This window comes from Cottoperca gobio, chromosome 21, assembly GCF_900634415.1.
Source record: "Cottoperca gobio chromosome 21, fCotGob3.1, whole genome shotgun sequence".
Classification (NCBI taxonomy): Eukaryota; Metazoa; Chordata; class Actinopteri; order Perciformes; family Bovichtidae; genus Cottoperca; species Cottoperca gobio.
In genome coordinates this window covers 6,390,822-6,412,316 of record NC_041375.1, presented here as the reverse complement: position 1 = coordinate 6,412,316, position 21,495 = coordinate 6,390,822, and the positions used below count along the sequence as shown (strand labels likewise).

Here is a 21,495-nt window from a genome sequence, read left to right as displayed (position 1 = left end):
ATATTTTGTCTTTAGCACATCGTCTAGAATAGAGAGTTCATATATTATACAGTAACATTTACAATCTTACACTTAAGACTAACAAAAGATCCTAAAAACAAAGTAACCAAACTACTAAATGGTCCAAAAGCTTCTCTGTCATCAGTCTAAACATTGGTTGAATAGGTAAGAAACAATAATAGAGACATATGACAAGTGGAAAGAACAGTACAATTAAATTGGAATTTAGAGTAGATTAACTAGTTTAGAAGTCCCCAGCTGTTAGATTTGAGCAACTCCCTGCTTTAAGCTTAAACAGATACAGATTAAAGAAATGTTTAACGTGTTATCAATCTCTCGACCTCTGCAAACCACACTAAACCTTGTGCATTTAAGTTTATGTGTTTTACCCTTTATAAGATGCTAACGCCTAGTCTTACATGTATGCAAGTGGAAGTAAGTTGGAATAAGGTCACAGAGTATGTTGTTGAACATACTTAGACAACACTATACAGGCTTTGTGAAAGACATTACATTCGGAAAGCTTCAGAAGACTGAAGCTGTTTTTCTTTTCAGATCCCAGTTCTCTGATGTATGCCATCCAGCAACAAGCCCTGGGCTCCATCCAGTGGACCATCATAGCTTCTGGCCTGAAGGAGACCACCTACATCATCACCACCCTCTCCAAAGGTGTGCGCTATGCCTTCAGGGTCCTGACCATCACCTCCAAAGCCTTCAGCAAGCCCTCACCTTGCACTGACTCAGTGCAGCTCCTGGACCGAGGTACATCCATTGATTCTTTAGAGCATCCGTCCATTCATGAGTGTGAGCTAACGGTTTATTAAATATTATCTCTGTGTACATTTCGTACACTTCTAGGTCCTTATCTTCAGGAGGCTCCAGTGATTATTGACAACCCAGAAATTGTACATGTGATGGAAAACCAGTCAGTCACCATCACTGTCACCCTCAATCATGTCAACGCTGCAGTCCTCTGGAAGAGGTATCTGTGTCTCTGTCGTCAAGTTTATATTAATATCTCCTTCTCTGGATTTTATTTTTACATGGCATTTTCCTGTGTCTGATACTTTTTCTATTTTATACATTACAAATATATACACTCATTGTTTTGACTAAACATTTTATTTAAATCTCATTGAACAAAGAAAAGAAAACTTGGAAAATTAAAACTATTACATGACTTATTATATTTTTAACAGACTAACTAATCATCTGTAACCATCTCTTACGTTTAGTCTTCATTGTAACATCCATGTTGTATCACATGACTAGTTCATTAGTCCAAGTCAAGTGGACCTTGTGTTACAGGATCGTCAGGGAACATGACTGACACACATAAATACAGTATGACAATACAGGAAGCTGCTTGATTCCAATTATCAAAGATTCCAGATTGCAGTGAAAAAAAGCCTCTTTTTGTGTCTTGACTTAACAACTGTTCCACTTTTCTCCTACATGTAACACACATAAATATAACTTATAAACACTTCTCCACAGGAGGGGAGTGGTCCTCGCAGGCAAGCCAGGCCTGTACGAGATGACTATGCCAGATGATGACCAGCAAACGCTGAAGCTGCTTAAAGTGACGAGTGCTGACATCGGAGAGATGATGTTTTTGGCCTCCAACAAGTTTGGCAGCGACACGTGCACCTTCAGCGTGGAGATGGCAGGTAGGCAGTACATTGATCTATATATCTACCCATTTATCAGGCTAAAGATAATATAGCTTGGTCTTTAACCTTTGCAACTTTGTCCACAGCTCCACCAACATTTGAAACAATCATGGAGGACTTGGATGTTTGTGCTGGCGAGACCCCTCGCTTTGCTGTGGTTGTGGAGGGCAAACCCATTCCTGACATCCTCTGGCTCAAGGTTTTTATCCTTTTTAGCAGTCAAAAGTAATTTATTGCGTGAATACAGCAGGGTAGTTTAGAAAAATGGAAATTTACCAAAACAGATCATTTCTTGTTCTAAATCTTTGAAGAACTATTTTCAGAATGATGTCCTGCTGTCGGAGAGCAGTCATTACACATTTGTGTACGATGATAATGAGTGTTCCCTGGTGGTCCTAAACGCTCGTCCAGAAGACTCCGGGGTTTACACCTGCACTGCACGAAACTTGGCGGGATCTGTGTCCTGTAAGGCTGAACTCACCATTCATGAAGGTAAGAGGTCTATCTATCAGAGCCATAAAATAATCTCACAATCTCTTGACGGCACTGTTAAGGAGCTAAGTGAAGGAACTAACTTGACGATGTTATCTTGTAATTATTTGGAGTTCCCTTTTCTCTAATTAAAACTTGCTCATTACTGCAGCTAAACGTCAAAAGGATCCATTGGACGACGAGGAGACTGTTCTAAGGAAAATGCGCAGACTGACTGACAACTATGACATTCACAAAGAAATTGGAAGGTAAGGCATTTTTAAGCCCACATTTTAAATCCTGTCCTTTGATGCAATATGATGGTAGACAACCACTGTCTGCATTGGAACTTTATTGAATGTCCAAAATGAGGCAGAATTTCTTTGTGTCTCAATGCTCCATCTTGAAGTTTTGAACGCATTCTGAGTTATTCCGGACTTCAATAGTTTCACTCCTGATTTTTTTTCCTCCAGAGGTGCATTTTCCTATGTGAAACGTGTGACCCAGAAGGTTGGCAAGATGGAGTATGCTGCAAAGTTTATTCTCCACCCGAACCAAGAAGAAGATGTACGCTCGGAGAGAGATGAACCTGCTTTCCAAGCTGGACCATGAGAGAGTCCTTTACTTTCAGGATGCCTTTGAGAAAAAGAATGCAGTCATCATCATCACTGAACTGTATCCTTATTGTATAGTTAAGTACACAAGTAGCCTTGGAAAGTAAGTAAAATTATAGATGAATAAAGATTTTTCTTCACATTTACTTTTCTTTATGTAGCTGTATGCTTTAAGCTTTTTATGAAAAATGGTGTCTTGTTTTAAGTGAAATAAACATGTATACATACTGTAAATGTATTACAAACAATTAGCGTTTATTGTAGAATGCCTCTAAAGTCCCAGACAAGAAAAGCCTTGACTAACCTTTAAAGATGCCATGAGGAGCTGCTTGACAGATTTACAAGGAAATCCACAGTAATGGAGTCTGATGTAAGTCCTGTGTTTAATGACTGCACAGCTAATCTTACACTAAACATTTCAGTATCAATTTCATTGTAATGATTAAATATATGTAATTTAATTATCTAATAAACAGCTATAGCGGTACGTTTGTCTTTTTTACCCACCAGATACGTTCATGTATAAGACAACTTCTGGAGGGCATGGACTACCTTCATCATCAGAACATCATACACCTGGACATTAAGGTACTAATGGATCCTCACTATCCCTCACTTTCACTGTCTTCCTTTGAATTGTAGATGTATTTTTATAGTTCATCTTTAAGTGCACTGGAGCAGTTTTTGTTTTTGTTTTAGCAAATGATCACACAAAATGTATTCTGATGGCAGAACGTGGTGAAATACTTTTTTTTTTTTTTCCTCAGCCTGATAACATCCTCATGGCAGACTCCCATGGCGATCAGATCCGAATCTGTGACTTCGGCAACGCAGTGCAGATCACACCGGATGAGGCTCAATACTGCAAATATGGCACACCGGAATTTGTTGCACCGGAAATTGTCAATCAGACCCCTGTGTCTAAAGCAACAGACATCTGGTAGAGTCTCTCTTGATTTTACAGTTTGTTTGTTTTGCTTTAACACACCAGCTTTTTCTGATTCTCTTGTTTATTTTCATAGGTCAATTGGAGTTATTGCGTACCTGTTGTGAGTAAAAGTATTATATTATTTTCTTCATTATTAAATGTATTACAGGATGCTGAATATCAATGTCAGTTTTTGGCGTGTTTGCCTGTTCAGGACTACCTGTAGGCTTGTCATTAAATGTAAGCATTTGTTTCTGTTAACAGTCTGACAGGAGTTTCTCCATTTGCTGGAGAGAATGACCGCAGCTCCGTACTGAACATCAGGAACTATAATGTGGCCTTCGAGGAGAGCATGTTTGCTGACCTTTGCCGAGAGTCTAAAGGGTTCATCATAAAGCTGCTGGTAGCAGACAGGCTGTGAGTCACACTACTGGGTCTCTTCATCAAGATTTGTTTTATGTAAAATGGTTGTGTAAAATACATCTATACATATAATGTATTAGTGCAACAAGCCATTCAGGAAATGAGTTATACTGAATAATACATGAGATATTAAAGGATATATTTTAAGTTGATCCTGATGTAATGCTAGCCTATAAAGGTAAACACACAGTGTATCACAAAGAGTGAAGTGGTGAGAAATCAGATTGGTTTTGGTTGGATGGATGACAGTGTCCTTATTTAAAGTGTATCAATAAACTTAACATTATTTGTAAAAACATGCAAATACAAACCAAGTTTATGTCAACAACAATAAGAAGATGATGTGAAGTGTGGAGTTTGTCAATTTAATATCAGTCTCAGTCTTTTGTGGCCTGTTTTAGATATTTTTATATCATTTATAAAAAATCAAAGCTGTTGAAACAATTTTGTAAGATGTCAGAGCTTTCACCAAAACATTTTCCTCTCCATTTTGTAACGGAGTAGAGAAATTGTTCCTTATCATGTGAATAAAATTAAAAGGTTGTTCATGTTAATGATTTTGCCTCCATATTAGATGACGATTTGGATTTTATATTCTTTTATTCTCTTGTCCCTGTCTGCAACTCTCATACGTTCTTTCATTTAAGACAGCTAAGATAGATAATGGAACAAATGTGCATAAACCTGGAAGACTGAAATATGGCATAATCTTTCTCTAGGAGACCTGATACTCAAGGATGTCTCCGACACCCCTGGTTCAAGGTAAGAGTGATACTTCACACTACAGTGTTAACCATACAAAAGTCTTTCTCCAGTCTACTTTCTACTTTACAATACTGAGCAAGGTTCCATTACATTTGTTTTTATTACATGTAATGTCTATTGTTTGTACAGATACTTAGCAAGGGGAAGGCCATAAGTACAGAGGCCCTGAGGAAGTTTGTATCTCGCAGAAAATGGCAGGTGAGAGATGTTTTATTGCCTTTTCTGCTTTTCTATATTGCATTACATGCAGAATGCCTATAAATATTTCAATGGTCACATCTAAACTCTTATCATATTTCCTCTTTTACAGCGTTCACTAATCAGCTATAAATCAAAAATGGTCATGAGGTCCATACCTGAGTTGCTGAACGATTCCTCCAGCCACATCTCCATTGCAGTTCCCAGGCACCTAAAAGAAGGTTCACCTTTGCCATCATCATCTTCAGATTCTAATGAAGACATTGATGAACTGCCATTTATTCCAATGCCACTTAACATGGAATTTTCTGGATCAAGGATGTCACTGAATGACATCCAGACCAATGAGCAGGAAACAGGGAAGCAGGATGGAACAAGTAAATGGTCTAGTTCTACTGTTCAAGCCCAGGAGGCAATGGAGTGTGACTCTAAAGAAATAGATAAAGAAGGGGTCGAATCAACAGGTAAAGGCCGCCTGCAGAAAAGGTTGCCACAAGACAATGATAGGGGTTCTTCAGATGAAGAATCACTCGCTGCAATGCCACAAAAGTCACAGGTGACTAGAAAACCCCTGCGAAGGGGTTCAAGCATGGAGTCCGACAAACCAGAGGGTGGACGACAAAGAGGAGAGCTTAGACGTGGAGGCTCTGCCGACAGTGCATTGCTGCTCCGGATTACACCTGAGGAAGGAGCTGGAGACGTTAACCAAGAGGATGGAAGGAGAGTTCTCAAGAAAGCTGTCTCTATGGAACTACCAAGGAGGAGCACCAGCCCAGGAACTGCCAATATGAGTCAAGAAGACTACGCTCTTAAACTGGAGATGATGAGACAGCGGCTGCTTCGTGGTGGCTCTGTGGACAAAAAGATGAGTGGACTGAGAGGACCTCTGTTGGAAACATTAGGAATGGGAGATGAAAAACGTGCAATAACCACAGATCGCTACTCTCGTACTACTCGTTTAGGCCCACCCCCACTGATTAGAGCTGCATCCAGCGATTCTGCAATGGAGGAAGTTCCCAAACCCAAAATTTTGCGCAAAACTGCTTCTTTCAGTCAAGGTGATTCAGAACCCATAGCTTTACACCGCCGGTCAGGAGCTCCCTTGGAAATTCCCTTGGCACAGGTAGAAGAGAGAAGGCTCAAGGAGGCTATATCTATGTCAGCTCTTACCGAGCAAATCAAACTAGACTCCCGTCCAGTGACTCCCAGGGATCCTTCGCCAAAACCCCCAATACCAGAGTCTGTCGTGCAGGAAAGTCCATGCAATGCAGAACGCGAGGAATCATTAATGGAGAAAGAGATAAAGCCTGATGAGACTATGAACGAAAAGATGGAAGGCCTGACTTCAGATAGTAATTTTGATGAGAGATCGAGCACTAGTGGTTTCTCAGAGAAGGACATGAGCATATCAGAAGAACCAATGATTGAGTCAGAGTATACGGGCCACATAATTCCTACACCTCCTCTTGTGGTCCAAAGCTCTAAACTAGAAGAGAAAATGGACGAAGAAGAAGGAGAAAACGAGAAAGAAGAGATTATGAAAGAAGAAGCGGAAGGAATTGTCAGTGTTGCTGAATCAAACACTAGAGGAAAGGAAGACATTTCTGAAGAAAATGTAGAAGAGGAAGTAAACTTGGCTGCTAAATCTTCTGATATGATCATAACCACAAACTCAGTTATGGTGAGACCAACACAAGAATATTCCCATCCATCATCAAATGTTGTGTCAACTTATGTAACGCCCTCGCTTCCTGCTCGAGTTACTCTTTCAGATGGAAGTACTTCAGCATATGCAAGTATTATGCAGACCATCATGGTCCCTGCAGTTCAGCCTGTCAATGACCAACCTCTGGGCCCGTCTACACCTGTGGTTGTTCCAGCCACCTTGTCATCCTCAATAACAACTGAAACATTTGCAACAACATCTTTACTTGCCAGCGTGTCCTCAGCTTTATCTGGTCCACCAAAGCCAGCCATATTGTCAACCACTGAGCACCCTGCTGTATACTCTAGGGTAGCATCACCAGAAATGATGACAAAAGAACCCAGTCCACCAAGGGCTACCACACATTCCTCATCCCAACATGAGACCTCAACAGGAGTTGACTTTGAGGACATTACTTCTGAAGAAGTCTTTAAGGCCCGCTTCAAAAAACGTGAATCCTCACTCTCAAGAAGTCTAAAGTTTCTGTCACGGTCAAAGAATGAGGAAAAATCACAAGCACTGTCACCAGATTCAGAGTCAAGCGAAGAGATTTACAGACCTGGTCCAATTGGTGCACCATTGGAATTAGCACCAAGGAGACTTGAGGAGAAGTCAAAGTCAGTCCAGGACCTTCGTGAAGCTCAAAAGGACCAAGGCTTCATGAGAAGGCTCTCTATGCGACTGAAGAGAGCTCCGTCAACTGAGCGCAAGGACGAAGCGGCCAAAGAAGAAGATTCTGTTTCTTCAAGACGTAGGCTTTCTTGGACTCTCGGCCGAAGAGGGTCACAGGAAAAGAAGGAAGTGGAGATGACACGCATGGATAGTGAAGGTAATGCGTTGGTGGAACACGATGAAAAGGAGCTTAAGAAACCTAATGAATCACCGGTCTTGGCAATGCGCAGAAAGATTGAATCAACGGTGGCTGGGATCTCCACAAGAATTCGCAGTTACTCCGAGGAAAGGAAAGCATCAGAGGACAAGGAAACCAAGAGGACACCCATTCTTTCCATGCTTCGTCGTGCAACATCAGAGAGCCGAGCTCCGAAGGTCGCCAGTGTTCCTCAGAACCAACTGGCATCTCAGGCCAGTAATGGTGCCTCATCAGAGTCTCTAGACTCTATGGCCAGCCTAAAGTCAGAAACATCAAAGGGTATGAAGCAATTACTTAATACATCTTATTGAAAATGTTACTCCACGTTTAACGATAGAGTACTATTAATTGCACTTTCTTAAATACATGATGATTGATTTATGGACTGCTTTTTCTTGTAAAGTTGCGGAAGGTGAGCGCAGATCCCGCTGGGATCGATGGGGCCTAACCAGAGGGAAGGCGAGACAAGACAGTATCACAGCCTGACATACCAACAGCAATCTCCAGAGAAAATAGTTCCCTACGTACACGCCAATACTCCAAACTTGCCTCTGGTAAGTTACCCAAGAGTGTGCATGAATAGATTGTGATTGCACTGTATCAAGGGTAAGGTAGCAGGCAATAGTTTAGCATTTTGGGAGATGCGCTTTATCACATTCTTCCCGAAAGTTAGATAAGATGACCACTATCGTATCTGTCTATCAAATATAAGGCTAGAGGCAGTAAGTGATCAGTGTGTGTGAACATCAGTGATCACATAGCATTTAACACAAATTAACTGGGATAATTTGTGGGAGGAACACAAAGACAAAGGGTCCTAGCTGATCCTAGGCCAGAATTTGCACAGTAGTTCCAGTGTTGTTGGCCTTAACCATTACTGGGTACAGAAAATCATAACTTTTAATTATACCTATCAATATATAGTATGGATATTTAAGTGGTGTAATGTCTTTTGTTCCCAGATTTCCCTCCAGTATTCCACATCAAGCTGAGAGATCATGTCCTACTGGAGGGGGACCCAGTCACACTCAGCTGTCTGCCAGCAGGCAGCCCCCACCCACACATCACCTGGATGAAAGGTAAGGATCTCTGATGTAAATGAGGCAGTGTTACCTCAGTGATGGTCTCACAGATGGATGGTCAAAATCACTTCAATCAATTTTGGATGTTTCCTCAGATAAGAAGCCCCTGGAGATTGATACCAGAATGAATTTGATCGCCTGCCCCGATGGACGGCAGCTACTGATGATCATGCAGACCACCAAAAAGGATGCGGGAGTCTATGAATGTGTTGCTACAAACCCCCTGGCTTCAATGTCCAGCTCTTGCACAATATCTCTTGCTCGTAAGAACTCAGACATACATCACATTTATTATATTACTATAAATTAATAAATACAGTAATATGTACTGCTATAGTCTACTGGATACACAACAAAGAGCCTGGAAAGAACTGTACTGTGCGATATGTACAGTACATAATGACAATACATCTGTTTTTACAGGCCTGCCTAATCGTCCAGGGACCCCTGAAATACCTCAGAAGTACAACAACACAGCCCTGGTACTGTGGAGGCCCTCTGACACAATGGCCCCCTGCACATACTCTCTGGAGAGGAGAGCTGAGGGTCAGTGTCTACTAACAATGATTTAATGTTTTATTCCCTTTTTAGACAAATGATTATTGACAGATTCAAAGTAGTTGAAGTGAACTATATGTTTGTCATGTGTGCCGTGGGAAATTATCCAATTTCACGTAATTAGTCCAAAAACACATTATTTAGTTATTGCAAATAATGTGCCATGCTGTGCCTGCAATGTAGAGCAGAGCCCCCCCACCCCCTCGCACGGATATGAATACAGGTGTGCCATGAGATTTTGGCTTGGTCTTTGGTGTGTCTTGGCCATGGAAAATTTGAAAACCACTGCTCTAATGTACGATATCAATACTTTAAGTAGCACAACAAGGTATTTGCGTGTGTATTTGATGTAATACTGCTATAAACTGTCTCTTGAACCAACATGGACACACTGATCTTATTTTTACTCCCCAGGTGAGACTAACTGGCTGATCGTGGCTACAGGTGTGGCAGACTGTTATTGCCATGTGGTTGACTTGCCAGCAGGGGGCGCCTTCAGGTTCAGGGCGGCATGTGTAAATAAAGCTGGGCAGGGCCCCTACAGCAACCTCTCAGAAGTAGTTAGCCTGGATGCTTCAGGTATGTATTATCTCTAAGAAACTCTTTGTGTTTATTCAAGTTAAGGCAGCCAAATAAACATTAAGTTGCTTCCAATGTAATAATTTATGTATGTCCTACATAAATTACATATTCTGAAAGGCTTACAGTTTTGTGTTTAAGTATAGTTTTTGTTTTGCTCAACTCATTATAGGTTTGTATGTGTATGTTGATGATATTTTTCAACCTCATTGGATAGTGAAAATGACGTCTTAGTTGTAGATCATCACTTTGAACGTGTTGATCTTATCATATATCAAATCAAGTCTTTGAGGAGTGTCCTCTCTCTGCTCATCTTTCATTAGAACCAGCTAAATCCAGTGCTACTGTGGTGGTCAAGACTGTCCCTGCAACAACTTCTCCTCCTCCTGTGGTGATGATGTCTTCCATGAAAGTTCCTCCCATTAAACCGGCTCCTAGTAAATCCACCACAGTAACACCTCCCTCAACTTCAGCTCCCATTCCATCTGTGGCTCAATCTGCTTCTCCAGTAACCATCAAACCCACTGTGCAGGTTGATGCTGGCCGTCCTGCTGTTACTCCGCCCGTTAGTACAGCTCCCTCCCAACAGGCTCCCGTTCAGACTACCACAGTGGTTCAAGCCACGGCTGCCAAAGCCAAGAGCACCCTTAGCATCAGTGTGAGCAAACCCCAAATCAAATTGGCGCCTCCCCCTGTTGTCCCACCCAAGCCTCGGAGTCCTGTCCCACCCATAACCAGAAAGCCCCCTTCTCCTGTACCACCACCTGCACCTTCCATCGGGAAACCTATTTCATCTGTGCCCATGTATGTGCCAGCTGCAACCGCGCGCGTTACTTCCCCTTCTCAATCTAGTTCCATCCCGACAACCACCACCATTTCAGTCACCCCTGTGACTGTCCCACAACCCGTGACTGTCTCCCCCCCTGTGAAGGTCTCTCCGCCCGTGAAGGTCTTCCCGTCCGTGATGGTCTCACCACCTGTAAAGGTCTCACCGCCTGTAACGGTCTCACCGCCTGTAACCCTATCACTACCCGTGAAGGTCTCACTGCCCGTAACCCTATCACTACCCGTGAAGGTCTCACCGCCTGTGGTGGTGGTGCAGAGTTTGACACCACTGCTGCAGGGAGGGGACGGCTGGAGTACCCCATCAGGACGGGTTACACCCTCAGGACGGGCCACACCTACGGGGCGCAGGACACCATTGGGAAAGCCTGGAGAGGGATCTCTGCGCCAGGGAGTTCCACAGAAGCCTTATACCTTCATGGATGAGAAAGCAAGGTAATGACTACTGATGGAACCTGACTTAAATATAAAAAAACTATTTTAGCAAAACTTATTCAAATATCAAATATATCATGAAAAGTACAAACATTACCTTGAAAACAAGATACATCTACTTAAATATTTTAAAGCTGGGTAAATAGGCAACTGTTTGCTAACACAATTGCATTTCCACCTTTTAAGTTAATACTAATAATATGTCAGTGTTTTGTTTACACTGCCTCCCAGTGGCCAATAACACAGTACAGGAAAGCTCATGAAAGCTTTCAGAGATACATGGTTCTCACAGGGCCGAGACAACGCTACAAATATATGATGATCTTATAGAATATGATTTATGCTGTAGATTAAGCTACCCAACAGTATATAAAGGGGGTAACATTAGAACAACCTTAAACATCTACAGCAGGGGTGCCCAAAAGGTCGAGTGGAGTGTGGGTAGATCGCGCACCATTAAAAAGAATATACATATATATTCCCCCAACGCTACAGGTAGATCACTTGCACCTGGACATTTCAAAAGTAGCTCACAAGCCCAAAACGTGTGGGCACCCTTGATCTACAGCAACATACACATTAATATAGCAGTAATATTAATCCAAATACATAATACAGTAAAATAGTAAAACACTGAAAGGGAACATTTAGTTGAGAATACTGACTGTTGAATGCAGTATCTTGTAGTTTAGTATTTTCATAGCGTGATATTAGTACTTTTACTTAAGTAAATATCCACTGTCAATAAGTAAAGAAATCTAAGTGAGGCTTTATAAATAAATACAATTAAAAAGTGTAGAGGACAAACTTTAAAAATGTTTGATTTATGAATGTCTTTCATTTTGGAGTTTTTGACCACAAACCAAAAATGGCATCGATGTCAGGTTTGGGATTAGTCGCTGTACAAAAATCTCTCTGAGCTCTATTTGCCTGCTGGACATAAAGAGTTTGACTTATTCTTTATCACACAGGGGTCGGTTTGGTGTGATCCGTGAGTGCCGGGAAAACGCCACAGGCAACCTCTTTATGGCGAAGATTGTTCCATATGAGGCAGACAACAAGCAGACGGTGCTGCAGGAATACGACATCCTCAAGTCACTCCATCATGACAGGATCATGGCTCTGCATGAAGCTTACGTCACACCGCGCTACCTGGTGCTTATCTCCGAGTACTGCAGTGGGAAGGAGCTGCTCTTCAGCCTCATAGACAGGTAAGGCCAAACAGCTGTGCATTTATACGGGATGAGCAGAATTTATTTAGAAATGCATCAATAAGCAACCGCCTATTCTCCCTCTAAAAAAGCAGTTTTCTGGTGTTTTTCAGGTTCCGTTACTCAGAGGATGACGTGGTCACATATATTGTGCAGATCCTCCAGGGTCTGGATTACCTCCACACCCGACGCATCCTCCACCTGGACATCAAGCCGGAGAACGTCATCATCACCTACATGAACGTCATCAAGATCATTGACTTTGGCAGCGCTCAGAATTACAACCCTCTCTTCCTCAAGCAGTTCAGCCCTCCTATTGGAACTCTGGAGTATATGTGTAAGAGCCTTGCTTCACACAGACCACTGGGAATGAAACATTGATGCAGATGTTCTGTAATTACAGTTGATGTGTAAGTTTTATGCAACTGTTTTGTCAGTGGGCGTGCACGATCTATGAAAACACAGGAGTGTTTAAAGCAATCACACTTTTAAGTAATTACATACACAGAATCTAAAGCAATACATTATAAACTGTAGTTTGTGTGCTACAAAGATTAATTAAAGTAATGTGTAAAATAATGAAGGCTGTCTTCTCTTTGCAGCTCCAGAGATGTTGAAGGGGGATGTTGTGGGTCCTCCAGCTGACATCTGGAGCGTGGGCGTACTGACTTTCATCATGTGAGTCCTGCTTTCACAGCTTCCACCTAGCAAGCCTTCTTTAAATAGAAATGTAGTGTGTAATGTGTTCTTTATGTGAAATGAGGCTTATGATTGAAAATTTGCATTTCAGATCTCAGTTCTTTTTATTGTGCATTGTTGACGTGTTTTGAGGGATCTACGCTGTTTTGTGACTGTCAACACTTTACCCCGGATTTTCCAGGTTGAGTGGAAAGTCGCCTTTCATTGAAAATGATCCTCAGGAGACTGAATCCAGGATCCAGGCGGCAAAGTTTGACCTCTCTAAACTCTACCAGAATGTGTCCCAAAGTGCCTCTCTGTTTCTTAAAAAGATCCTCTGTAGCTACCCTTGGTAAGCTGAACATGACTCCCTTTTGTAGATCCCATATTGTACAGAAGTTCTACCATTTATTGCTAAAACCTAATTTTGTATCACCTTTTTCACAAAATACTGCATGCGGCACAATATTTTGTTGTATTTAAATCTCTGAATATTTGGATCCTCACTGTCTGGTCTTCCACAGGGCCCGTCCCTCCATTAAAGACTGCTTCAATAACTCCTGGCTTCAAGATGCCTACCTGATGCGCCTCCGCAGGCAGACTCTCACCTTCACAACTACCCGTCTCAAGGAATTCTTGGCCGACCAGCAGCGCAGGCGAGAGGCGGTGGCCACTAAGCACAAAGTCCTCCTGCGGTCCTACCAAAGCTCGCCACAAACCCCCACCAGCCCCGTCACGCCAAATGTGCCAACTTCACCCTCCACACCTGTCACCCACTGAGAACAGGCGTCCAAACACCGGATGTTGGGACTTTACGGGGAAGGGGAACATCCTCAGAGCGAGACGAGACTTTGGGCCGTGGGGTGGGACGGTCCCTTCAGGTTTGAGTCGTTGAACGTTTGAGTCGTTGAACTTGGTCGGAAGAAAAAAAGAAAACTGAAGAAACCAGCAGTAGCTGTGATCTACAGAGACGTCACTTCTTTTTCTTTTGTGAATCTAAAAGAATGCTTTCACACTTAAGGGAACTCTTACAAAGTTACAAGAGCCTGACAGTAGTTTTTATATGGTGGACCTTGGTCATGCAAGGCAGGATGTTGTCTTCAAGCTAGTACCTCAAGGTTTGTAACTTTGCATACATTTTGGATAAATTACTTCCTTTCTTACTGTCAACTCTACTAGAGGGAATGTATACTAATACATCGTAGTGACCCACCATGGAAGGCCTAACATTGCTGTAATAGTTTTGATGTTAAAAACATTTAAGTGCAAGTTATTCACACAATTCCAAAATATTGAATACTTTTCAAAGCAAAGAGTGCTAAAACATTTAATGCCTTTTCCACAGCAGCACCTCCGTTATATCTGAACTATTAATCTCATATTCAAATGTTTCCTGACCAGAACTTCATTCAATGATGTCAATTCTGTGTCCATGTTTAAGGACAGCCAGGAATGCTTAATGTTGCTCTCCATAAACTCAATCTAACTTTAATCCTTAAAGCAGTGTTATTCGTGCTAAGTTTTTATACTGCTGTAGCATCTCAATGATTGTCAAGATTGTAGCAGTTCCAGCAGTTGTAAAGTGTATATTGAGATCAGAGGATACATTGGATGATTCTCTACAAGGGCTATTAGAAAATTACTCTTATAATGAGCACAACATTTTTCCCTTATGTTACTTAATATAGTAATAATTTGATCATTTGAAATCTACATTTTATTTTGGAATTTGTTATTAGATTATCATTTTTGCATCAAGTGATAATATGTACAGCACAGTGACAGTGGCTGTCTCTGTGTCGGCTCTTGGCAGGCACGTCTCCTTCACCACACAAGCTAACAAGGAGAACATTGGCTTCCAGTTCCACTCACCTCCTTCACTCGGCCCAGTGTAAAGGATCCAGCGTGATTAGTTACATTTACACTCGGCTCTGAGTTTACTAAAATAAAGTTTATAAATTAAGTTGCTGAGACAGTCAGCCAATGTATTCTGAGGCTGTGCATACAGCACTTTGCCTGAGATACAAGATCATTATTATTATTATTATTATTATTATTATTATTATTATTATTATTATTATTATAAAGATTATTCAGGGGGGTTAGTGGTAAAGTGAATCACTTTAGAAACCCATTGGTGATACTGGGGTGCCTCCAAGTGCCCTTAACCAGTTAGCATTAGTCAGCATAAAAAATAGCCTCTCCAATTTGTTTAGAAAGGATGTTTATTAAGATATTTTTGAGTGTATTAGATTTTATTTTAGCTGTAATCCTCAATTGCTAACAGCTCCTGCTTTAAAAAAATATATATTTATTTTTTGTTTTTTTATAAATAAAGCTAAATTAGATATTGGTTATAATTGAAAAATAAATGATTATTTTTAATTTATTCCCTCATACACCTTTTTGGTTTCCAGCCCATACAAGCCTACAAGTCACAGAAAACAGTGATCAAAACATAAATTCTATAAATGCAGCCCCTACAGACTGTACAGGGAAGTGTTAAAGTCTTAGACAATCCATACAGCTTTAGGAAATATTAAAATAATTCGTAAGAGACACCAGCTCTTATTCCGTACTCCATACATGGAGTATCTGAGGTCTGTACCTCTTAATAAATACATAAAATAACGTTTTAAAAAGGCAAGTCATCATCAAGAGGATGTAAATGAGAGGATGACTACATTACAGAATTGTTCAATTTGACCTCTGGTTTTAGTCCCTTAAAGCACGTAACCTTTTCTCTTCAGGGACAATATTGAAGACTGCAATTAGGCACGAGCTGACATTTGTCCTTTGGTTGGATTGAAAGTGGAATATGACTCGGTGACATATTGGTGTTTAATGTCTGTTTCAAAATATATTGTGAAATGCCTAATATCCCCTTTTGTCCAAAGATGGTTTGTCTTAAGTATTTGTTCTGGAAGTCTATCCCCGGGCATCTGTACCAGCACATTTGCTTTAACATTGCATTGATCATAAATCAGTGATATTCTTTCTGGTAACTAAATCACCAAGTGGTATTGTTTCTTTCATACTGCTTTGCCTCAGTTTTAAGACCAGCATGTGAAACATTTGCACAAATGTCAGATTTTTGATCACTTTGCTGTCGCGTGTGTTGATATAAAGTACAGATTTGGACACTTAACATACAAAATGTAATTTCTGTGACAGATTGGATTCATTTTAAAGAAAGAATCAAGGACTCACAGTCGGACACGGTTAAGTGTTTTAGGACGATATTACGTAAAGCGGAGTCATACATTCAGTAAATTCACAAGTTGTTTTAATCTGTGTATTGACTGACAGAGACTGTTGGTGATTCTATGAAATTATTTTACTTGTTCCATATATATCTAATGCTATTGCTAATTTAATACTGCCCTTTTCTGCAGCTCTTTGTCATTTTCCTATGCAGAGTACAAGATAATCACAGGCGGAGTGAAACCTGAATGAAAACATGCAAGATCAGCATGACAATTCAATTCTTAACGTCAATATAACGTCAAATGTGCAATATATTACGCTCTTTAATCATATAAAATGAAAAAACAACTATTTTTAAGCAGACAACAGGGTTTTAAAAAAAAAGATATTGAATGCTCCACATTTTGTATCCTATGCCGTATTTTGTGGAATGTGTTGCAGTGCCTCGTGATGGATATTAGACCCACAGAGAAAATAGTTTGTTACATGAATGACAAGTTCTTTATTTTGATTATATGAATGTGACTGCTTTGTGTGTGTTTCGCAATTTGTTTATTTATTGAGTGACTGTGTTTGTTATAGCTGCTGCTTTTTATTTTGTGACCTTTCTGAATCTGGCATGGAAAAGGCATGACAGCTGTTAAGGCTATGAACAATAAAGGAAATGTGACAAAAAAAAAAAGATGAATACAATGTAGCAATTTGTTTGTCATTCTTGAACATTTGCAATATTTTAAAAGTGATTATAATAATAGAATGTTCTCAGTCCAGGCTGAGGCCACTCCCACCACATGACCCTGACGACCAACAATTATGTGTTTATTCTCACCAGGGACGACACATTTCAACCTCAAACAGAACTATTAACTGCTCCAAATTCTCAGGAGTATTTCATATGAAGGCTTTATAAGGACAGGAAAGTATTTCTCTCGTCATACTGAGTATTTCCTAATATCCAAAGAAGGGAAAGGAAGGTCTGTGTGATGAGTTGTTCTTATCGATCCTTGAGGACCTCCAGATATAGTGTTTTGGTGTTTGCTGACTCTTGAGTGGATCTGAAGGAGAGTGCAGCTTCGAGAGGTTCTACAAGGTAAGAAATGTGACATTAGGTTGTAAATGAAAGAAATGATTGTCAATAGGTTTGCAAATAACAATTATTTTCTTGATTCATCGATTAGTTGTTTGGTCTATAAAATGCTGAAAAATGTAGATCAGAGTTTCCCAAAGCCCAAGATGACGTTCTCAAGTATATTGTTTTGTCCACAAGTCAAAGATAGAGGAGTAAAGAAACCAGAAAATATTCACATTTCAGAAGCTGGAATCAGACAATTTTAATTAATCGATTATCAAAATACTTTGAAATGAATTTAATCGTTGCCAACTTATCAATTAATCTGCAGCTCTAGTTATTAAGGTAATGCATTCATTTACAATAAATATATAAATAAATAAATGGTGTATGAATTCCATTTAGCTGCTTCAATTTCAGGGTCCTGTTGTTGTGCATGCTCACTGTCACACCGCCATGTATTACTGGACACTGAGCTATCGTTAATGTTATTGGTAACACCTGTGCTTCTTCTGCTATGACACATTTTATGCCAAAGTTTCTGCTGTGAAAAGGCCAAATGGGTATTAAATAGCTTTTTAATTCATGTCCAGGTTCCTTGTAGTGCTAACCTGCTCTGACTCCACTGCAGATGTCCAAAGTAAAGGCTGCACCCCCACCCGGGTGGACTCTGAACATCAGCGATCCTCAGGTCCAGGAGGCTGCCATAAGAATCCAAGCCTCGTATCCCGGCCACAGGTACAAAAATATCTAATATCTGTTAGCATCATTGCCATTCAATTGTCTTTTGAGCAGAGTTTAAATCATCATTATCATGCAAAGTGTCAGTAGACTTCAAACAAAGTGATTGTTGGACCTCACACTAAGTCAGACAATTGTTTTTCTTTATTTTTTACACAACTACATCTGTTGTGTGTATAACTGAGTTGAACAACACAATGAATGTTTTTGAGAGAAGCAGGCTGTTGTCATTCACTGTTCGCACTTATACTTACGAAAAGTAATGCACTTTAAAGTGAATGTAACTCACGTAATCCTGATCCATGACAGCTGATCAAGAGTAAGGACAAAGTCCACATAGAGAGGAGGTTGGGGTGGATGGACGAGTCCAAAACCACAGGACTGTGTGAAGTCAACATTGACTTATTTTAATGTACTTTTGTTACGCAACTTATGTCACTAACTATCACCAGGTATGTAAGTTACGTAACAAACGTACGCGGTTATCCCCATTTAAACTAATAGTGCAGTGCCCGTTCGGGATGATGGTTTTGAAGTGAGTCTATGCACGCGTCTACAGTAGCAACGGTACAGTCTCATGGGTGCAAAAGCTGCCATGAACATTTTATGGCCTAAATAAAGTCAAAGCCCCATTAAAGCTTTGGAAGAAAGTCTACGTTCAGACGAACCGACACATAGAGACGTCTTCATTTAAAGGGCGGTGAACCTTTTTGGTCGCTCCAGGGACCTGTAGCGTAACGGTGCGGATAAGCGTGCAACGTGGTTAACACACACACACACACATCCCAATTTCTATCACCAGTAACGTAATGGCACAGATAGCCGCGTGATTTAAAAAAACAAAAACATTCAGAGACGTGGTGCCCACTGTGTGGATATTGATGCATTTCTATTTTCACTTTTACCGCTTAGTGCAGGCACTAACCAAAGTCCGTCAGGGCGGACTGGATTACCGCAGTTTTCTACAGAACCGCTGTTCTAAATAACTTAAAGTGTGGCACTGCACTCCCTCGGGTCCTCAGCAACACACACGCCAAGGGTGAAATAGATTGGTCCCAGGGTTGGAGAGATAATCGGAACTCAGATACACACACACACACACACACACACACACACACAGACACACACACAGACACTATACCATATTATAACATCCTGTATGACAGCAGGCTTTTTAACTTGCCTTCAAGTGTGGCCATGTAGGACAGATATGTTCTTGTCCCTAAGGATCTTCGTATATAATTAGTTTGAAGCATACTGACCCCATTTCTGTATAAAATGCTTGTGTAGTAGTAAATTGTTATATTACTGTGCTTCTGAAATAGGTTGCGTAAAGAGCTGCGGGAGAAAGGCCCTCCCAAGATCCTGCAGGAGCTCAAAGATGTGGTTCTTGTTGAGGGCAGTGCTGCAAAGCTGGAGTGCAGAGTTAACACTTTCCCAGATCCTTTCATCATCTGGTGCAAGGATGGCAAAGAGCTGAAAGATGGTCCCAAGTACCGCTATGTTTTTGAAGACCCGGATTTTGTGGCGCTTGTGATACGAGCTGGGGTTCTGGCTGATCTGGGAAAATGCACTGTTTCTATTAAAATCCATTTGGACAGACATATGGATCTGCCTGTATTCTAGTGGAATAGACTGTTAGCGTTAGCTGGAATTTGTTCTTTTTATACTTTACAGTGAGGCATAAAACTAAGTTTTCTTCATTTAACATGCTTGGAGGAATCAGAACTTAAACAGCTTTTGCTACCTTTGGACAGAGTGCAGCTAGAGGTTTTTTACTATTCTTAAATTGTATTTTAAGCTAAGCTAACCAGCTGCTGGGTATAGACTTATGTTTACAGGAAAGATATGAGAGTGGTATCAATTAGCTCATCTAACTCTTAGCAAGAAAGTGAATGAGAGATCACTATAGGTACGTTTCCATCCACCTCTTTTATGAGCATTTTCAATTTGCGCATAAAAGTCTACATTGTTTTTCACTGATTGAGGTTCAACCAATGCTCTTTAAATCACGTCATCTTGTTAGATCGTCTCCTTCTGCGATGATATAATGGTTTTCAAACTCGAGAATTTGGGCCACCTTCTGCTTATCGCGATTAACACACTCCTAACAATTGAGGCAATATCCAATACTAATACTTGTGATCTTCAACAAATCATGTGGCTGACGGAGCCTTTGCATCATGCTTTCCAAGTCCCTGCAAAGGTTTCTGAAGGCCCAGACAACACGAAGGCCAAGAGAGGGACTACAGTGGAGCTCAAGGCTGAAATAAGTGGGGAGCCTCCTCCAGATGTTGCCTGGCTCAAAGATGGAGATGACATTGAAGAAGACGACAGGTAGGCTCTCTTAGACATTCAATGACAGGAATGCTGTATTATTATCTATCTATATGTTTACAATGCTTTCTCGGGATGTGTACATGTAGAAAGGGCATTGTGTGTGAACTATTTCCACCAGGACACATACCATCCAATAACTGTATAGCAAATTAAGTGATTGAGATTCAAATTCTATATAATAAATAGTGATAATAAAGATTCTACAATTGTCTTTCAGGGTCTTCTTCGAGATTGGAGACACCAACATAATCTTGACAATCAAAAATGCAAAGATGTCTGATGCTGGCAAGTATGAGGTGTTTGTGCAGAACATCCTGGGAACAGACCAGTCCTTCGCTTCGCGTCGACATCCTCTGATGCAACCTCTCAGCTACACCAATGCTAATGTAATGAGCTCTTATAGTGCAACCCACGATACTGTATTGATGCACCAAGATGTACTGTATATGCAATCATACCCATGATATAAAAAGTAAATACTTTGAGTGTTTTTTAATTATCCACATGACAGGATAAAGCGTTTGTATAGCAAGAGTATTTAAAAGTGCAAAATTTGTTTCAGATAGAAATGGGGGGAAGAGTAGAGATTCATAAAGAAAAACACAACATTTTATTATGATAATATATACAGCACCTATTAACCATCTTGACATTTAAGATAAGAGGGTTACATGTGAGTGATGTGTTTAAGATAGCATCCATAGTGTTGTTTTTATGGGCTGAGTAAACCACAGCTGTAAGAAGCTGAGACACAAGTCAAGCAAAAATGCCCCAAAACATATTTCTCTTTAAGCCTTAAAATCTTCTTAATGGAATAATTATCAACACTCATTAGAATACAAACAATTAAAATTCTTGTGGATAACAAATTATTTTGTATTTTGCCAGCAGCATCTAGCTCTGATTACAGCTGCTAGTTATAATACATGAGGTTTTACACTCAGCTGTGTTTGTGGTGATTGTTTGAGATTTAGCAGAATAGTTACGGAGGTTACACACAGTGGACCAGTTTACCTATACACGTACCTCCAATGTTCCCAAACTATACAACATAAAAAACAGGTTAGAGAAAATGAAAAAGATTTGTGTAGCATATTTTTATTT

The 21,495-nt window shown here is 40.5% G+C and overlaps 2 protein-coding genes across 2 annotated transcripts in view; both read left to right on the top strand.

The window, feature by feature from the left end:
* spegb (striated muscle enriched protein kinase b) overlaps positions 1-16,938 on the top strand; it is a 37,597-nt gene extending 20,659 nt beyond the window's left edge. The window contains 28 exon segments of the mRNA XM_029458609.1: positions 556-762; positions 859-982; positions 1,498-1,670; positions 1,760-1,872; positions 1,997-2,165; positions 2,317-2,413; positions 2,618-2,687; positions 2,689-2,819; positions 3,071-3,128; positions 3,269-3,346; positions 3,526-3,698; positions 3,781-3,807; positions 3,951-4,103; positions 4,829-4,871; positions 5,004-5,072; positions 5,185-7,927; positions 8,052-8,107; positions 8,109-8,202; positions 8,611-8,727; positions 8,826-8,993; positions 9,154-9,276; positions 9,703-9,867; positions 10,191-11,145; positions 12,117-12,356; positions 12,470-12,693; positions 12,959-13,034; positions 13,237-13,386; positions 13,559-16,938. Coding sequence (XP_029314469.1) covers positions 556-762; positions 859-982; positions 1,498-1,670; positions 1,760-1,872; positions 1,997-2,165; positions 2,317-2,413; positions 2,618-2,687; positions 2,689-2,819; positions 3,071-3,128; positions 3,269-3,346; positions 3,526-3,698; positions 3,781-3,807; positions 3,951-4,103; positions 4,829-4,871; positions 5,004-5,072; positions 5,185-7,927; positions 8,052-8,107; positions 8,109-8,202; positions 8,611-8,727; positions 8,826-8,993; positions 9,154-9,276; positions 9,703-9,867; positions 10,191-11,145; positions 12,117-12,356; positions 12,470-12,693; positions 12,959-13,034; positions 13,237-13,386; positions 13,559-13,814 — 7,052 coding nt within the window. The 3' untranslated portion in view covers positions 13,815-16,938.
* Positions 16,939-17,774: 836 nt separating this feature from the next.
* LOC115026603 (CAVP-target protein-like) lies at positions 17,775-21,422 on the top strand. Its single transcript, XM_029459476.1, is given in 5 exon segments — positions 17,775-18,048; positions 19,377-19,633; positions 19,636-19,688; positions 20,225-20,388; positions 20,609-21,422. Coding segments are annotated over 5 exon segments (828 nt in total). The 5' UTR covers positions 17,775-17,941; the 3' UTR covers positions 20,856-21,422.
* The last annotated feature ends 73 nt before the right edge of the window (positions 21,423-21,495 follow it).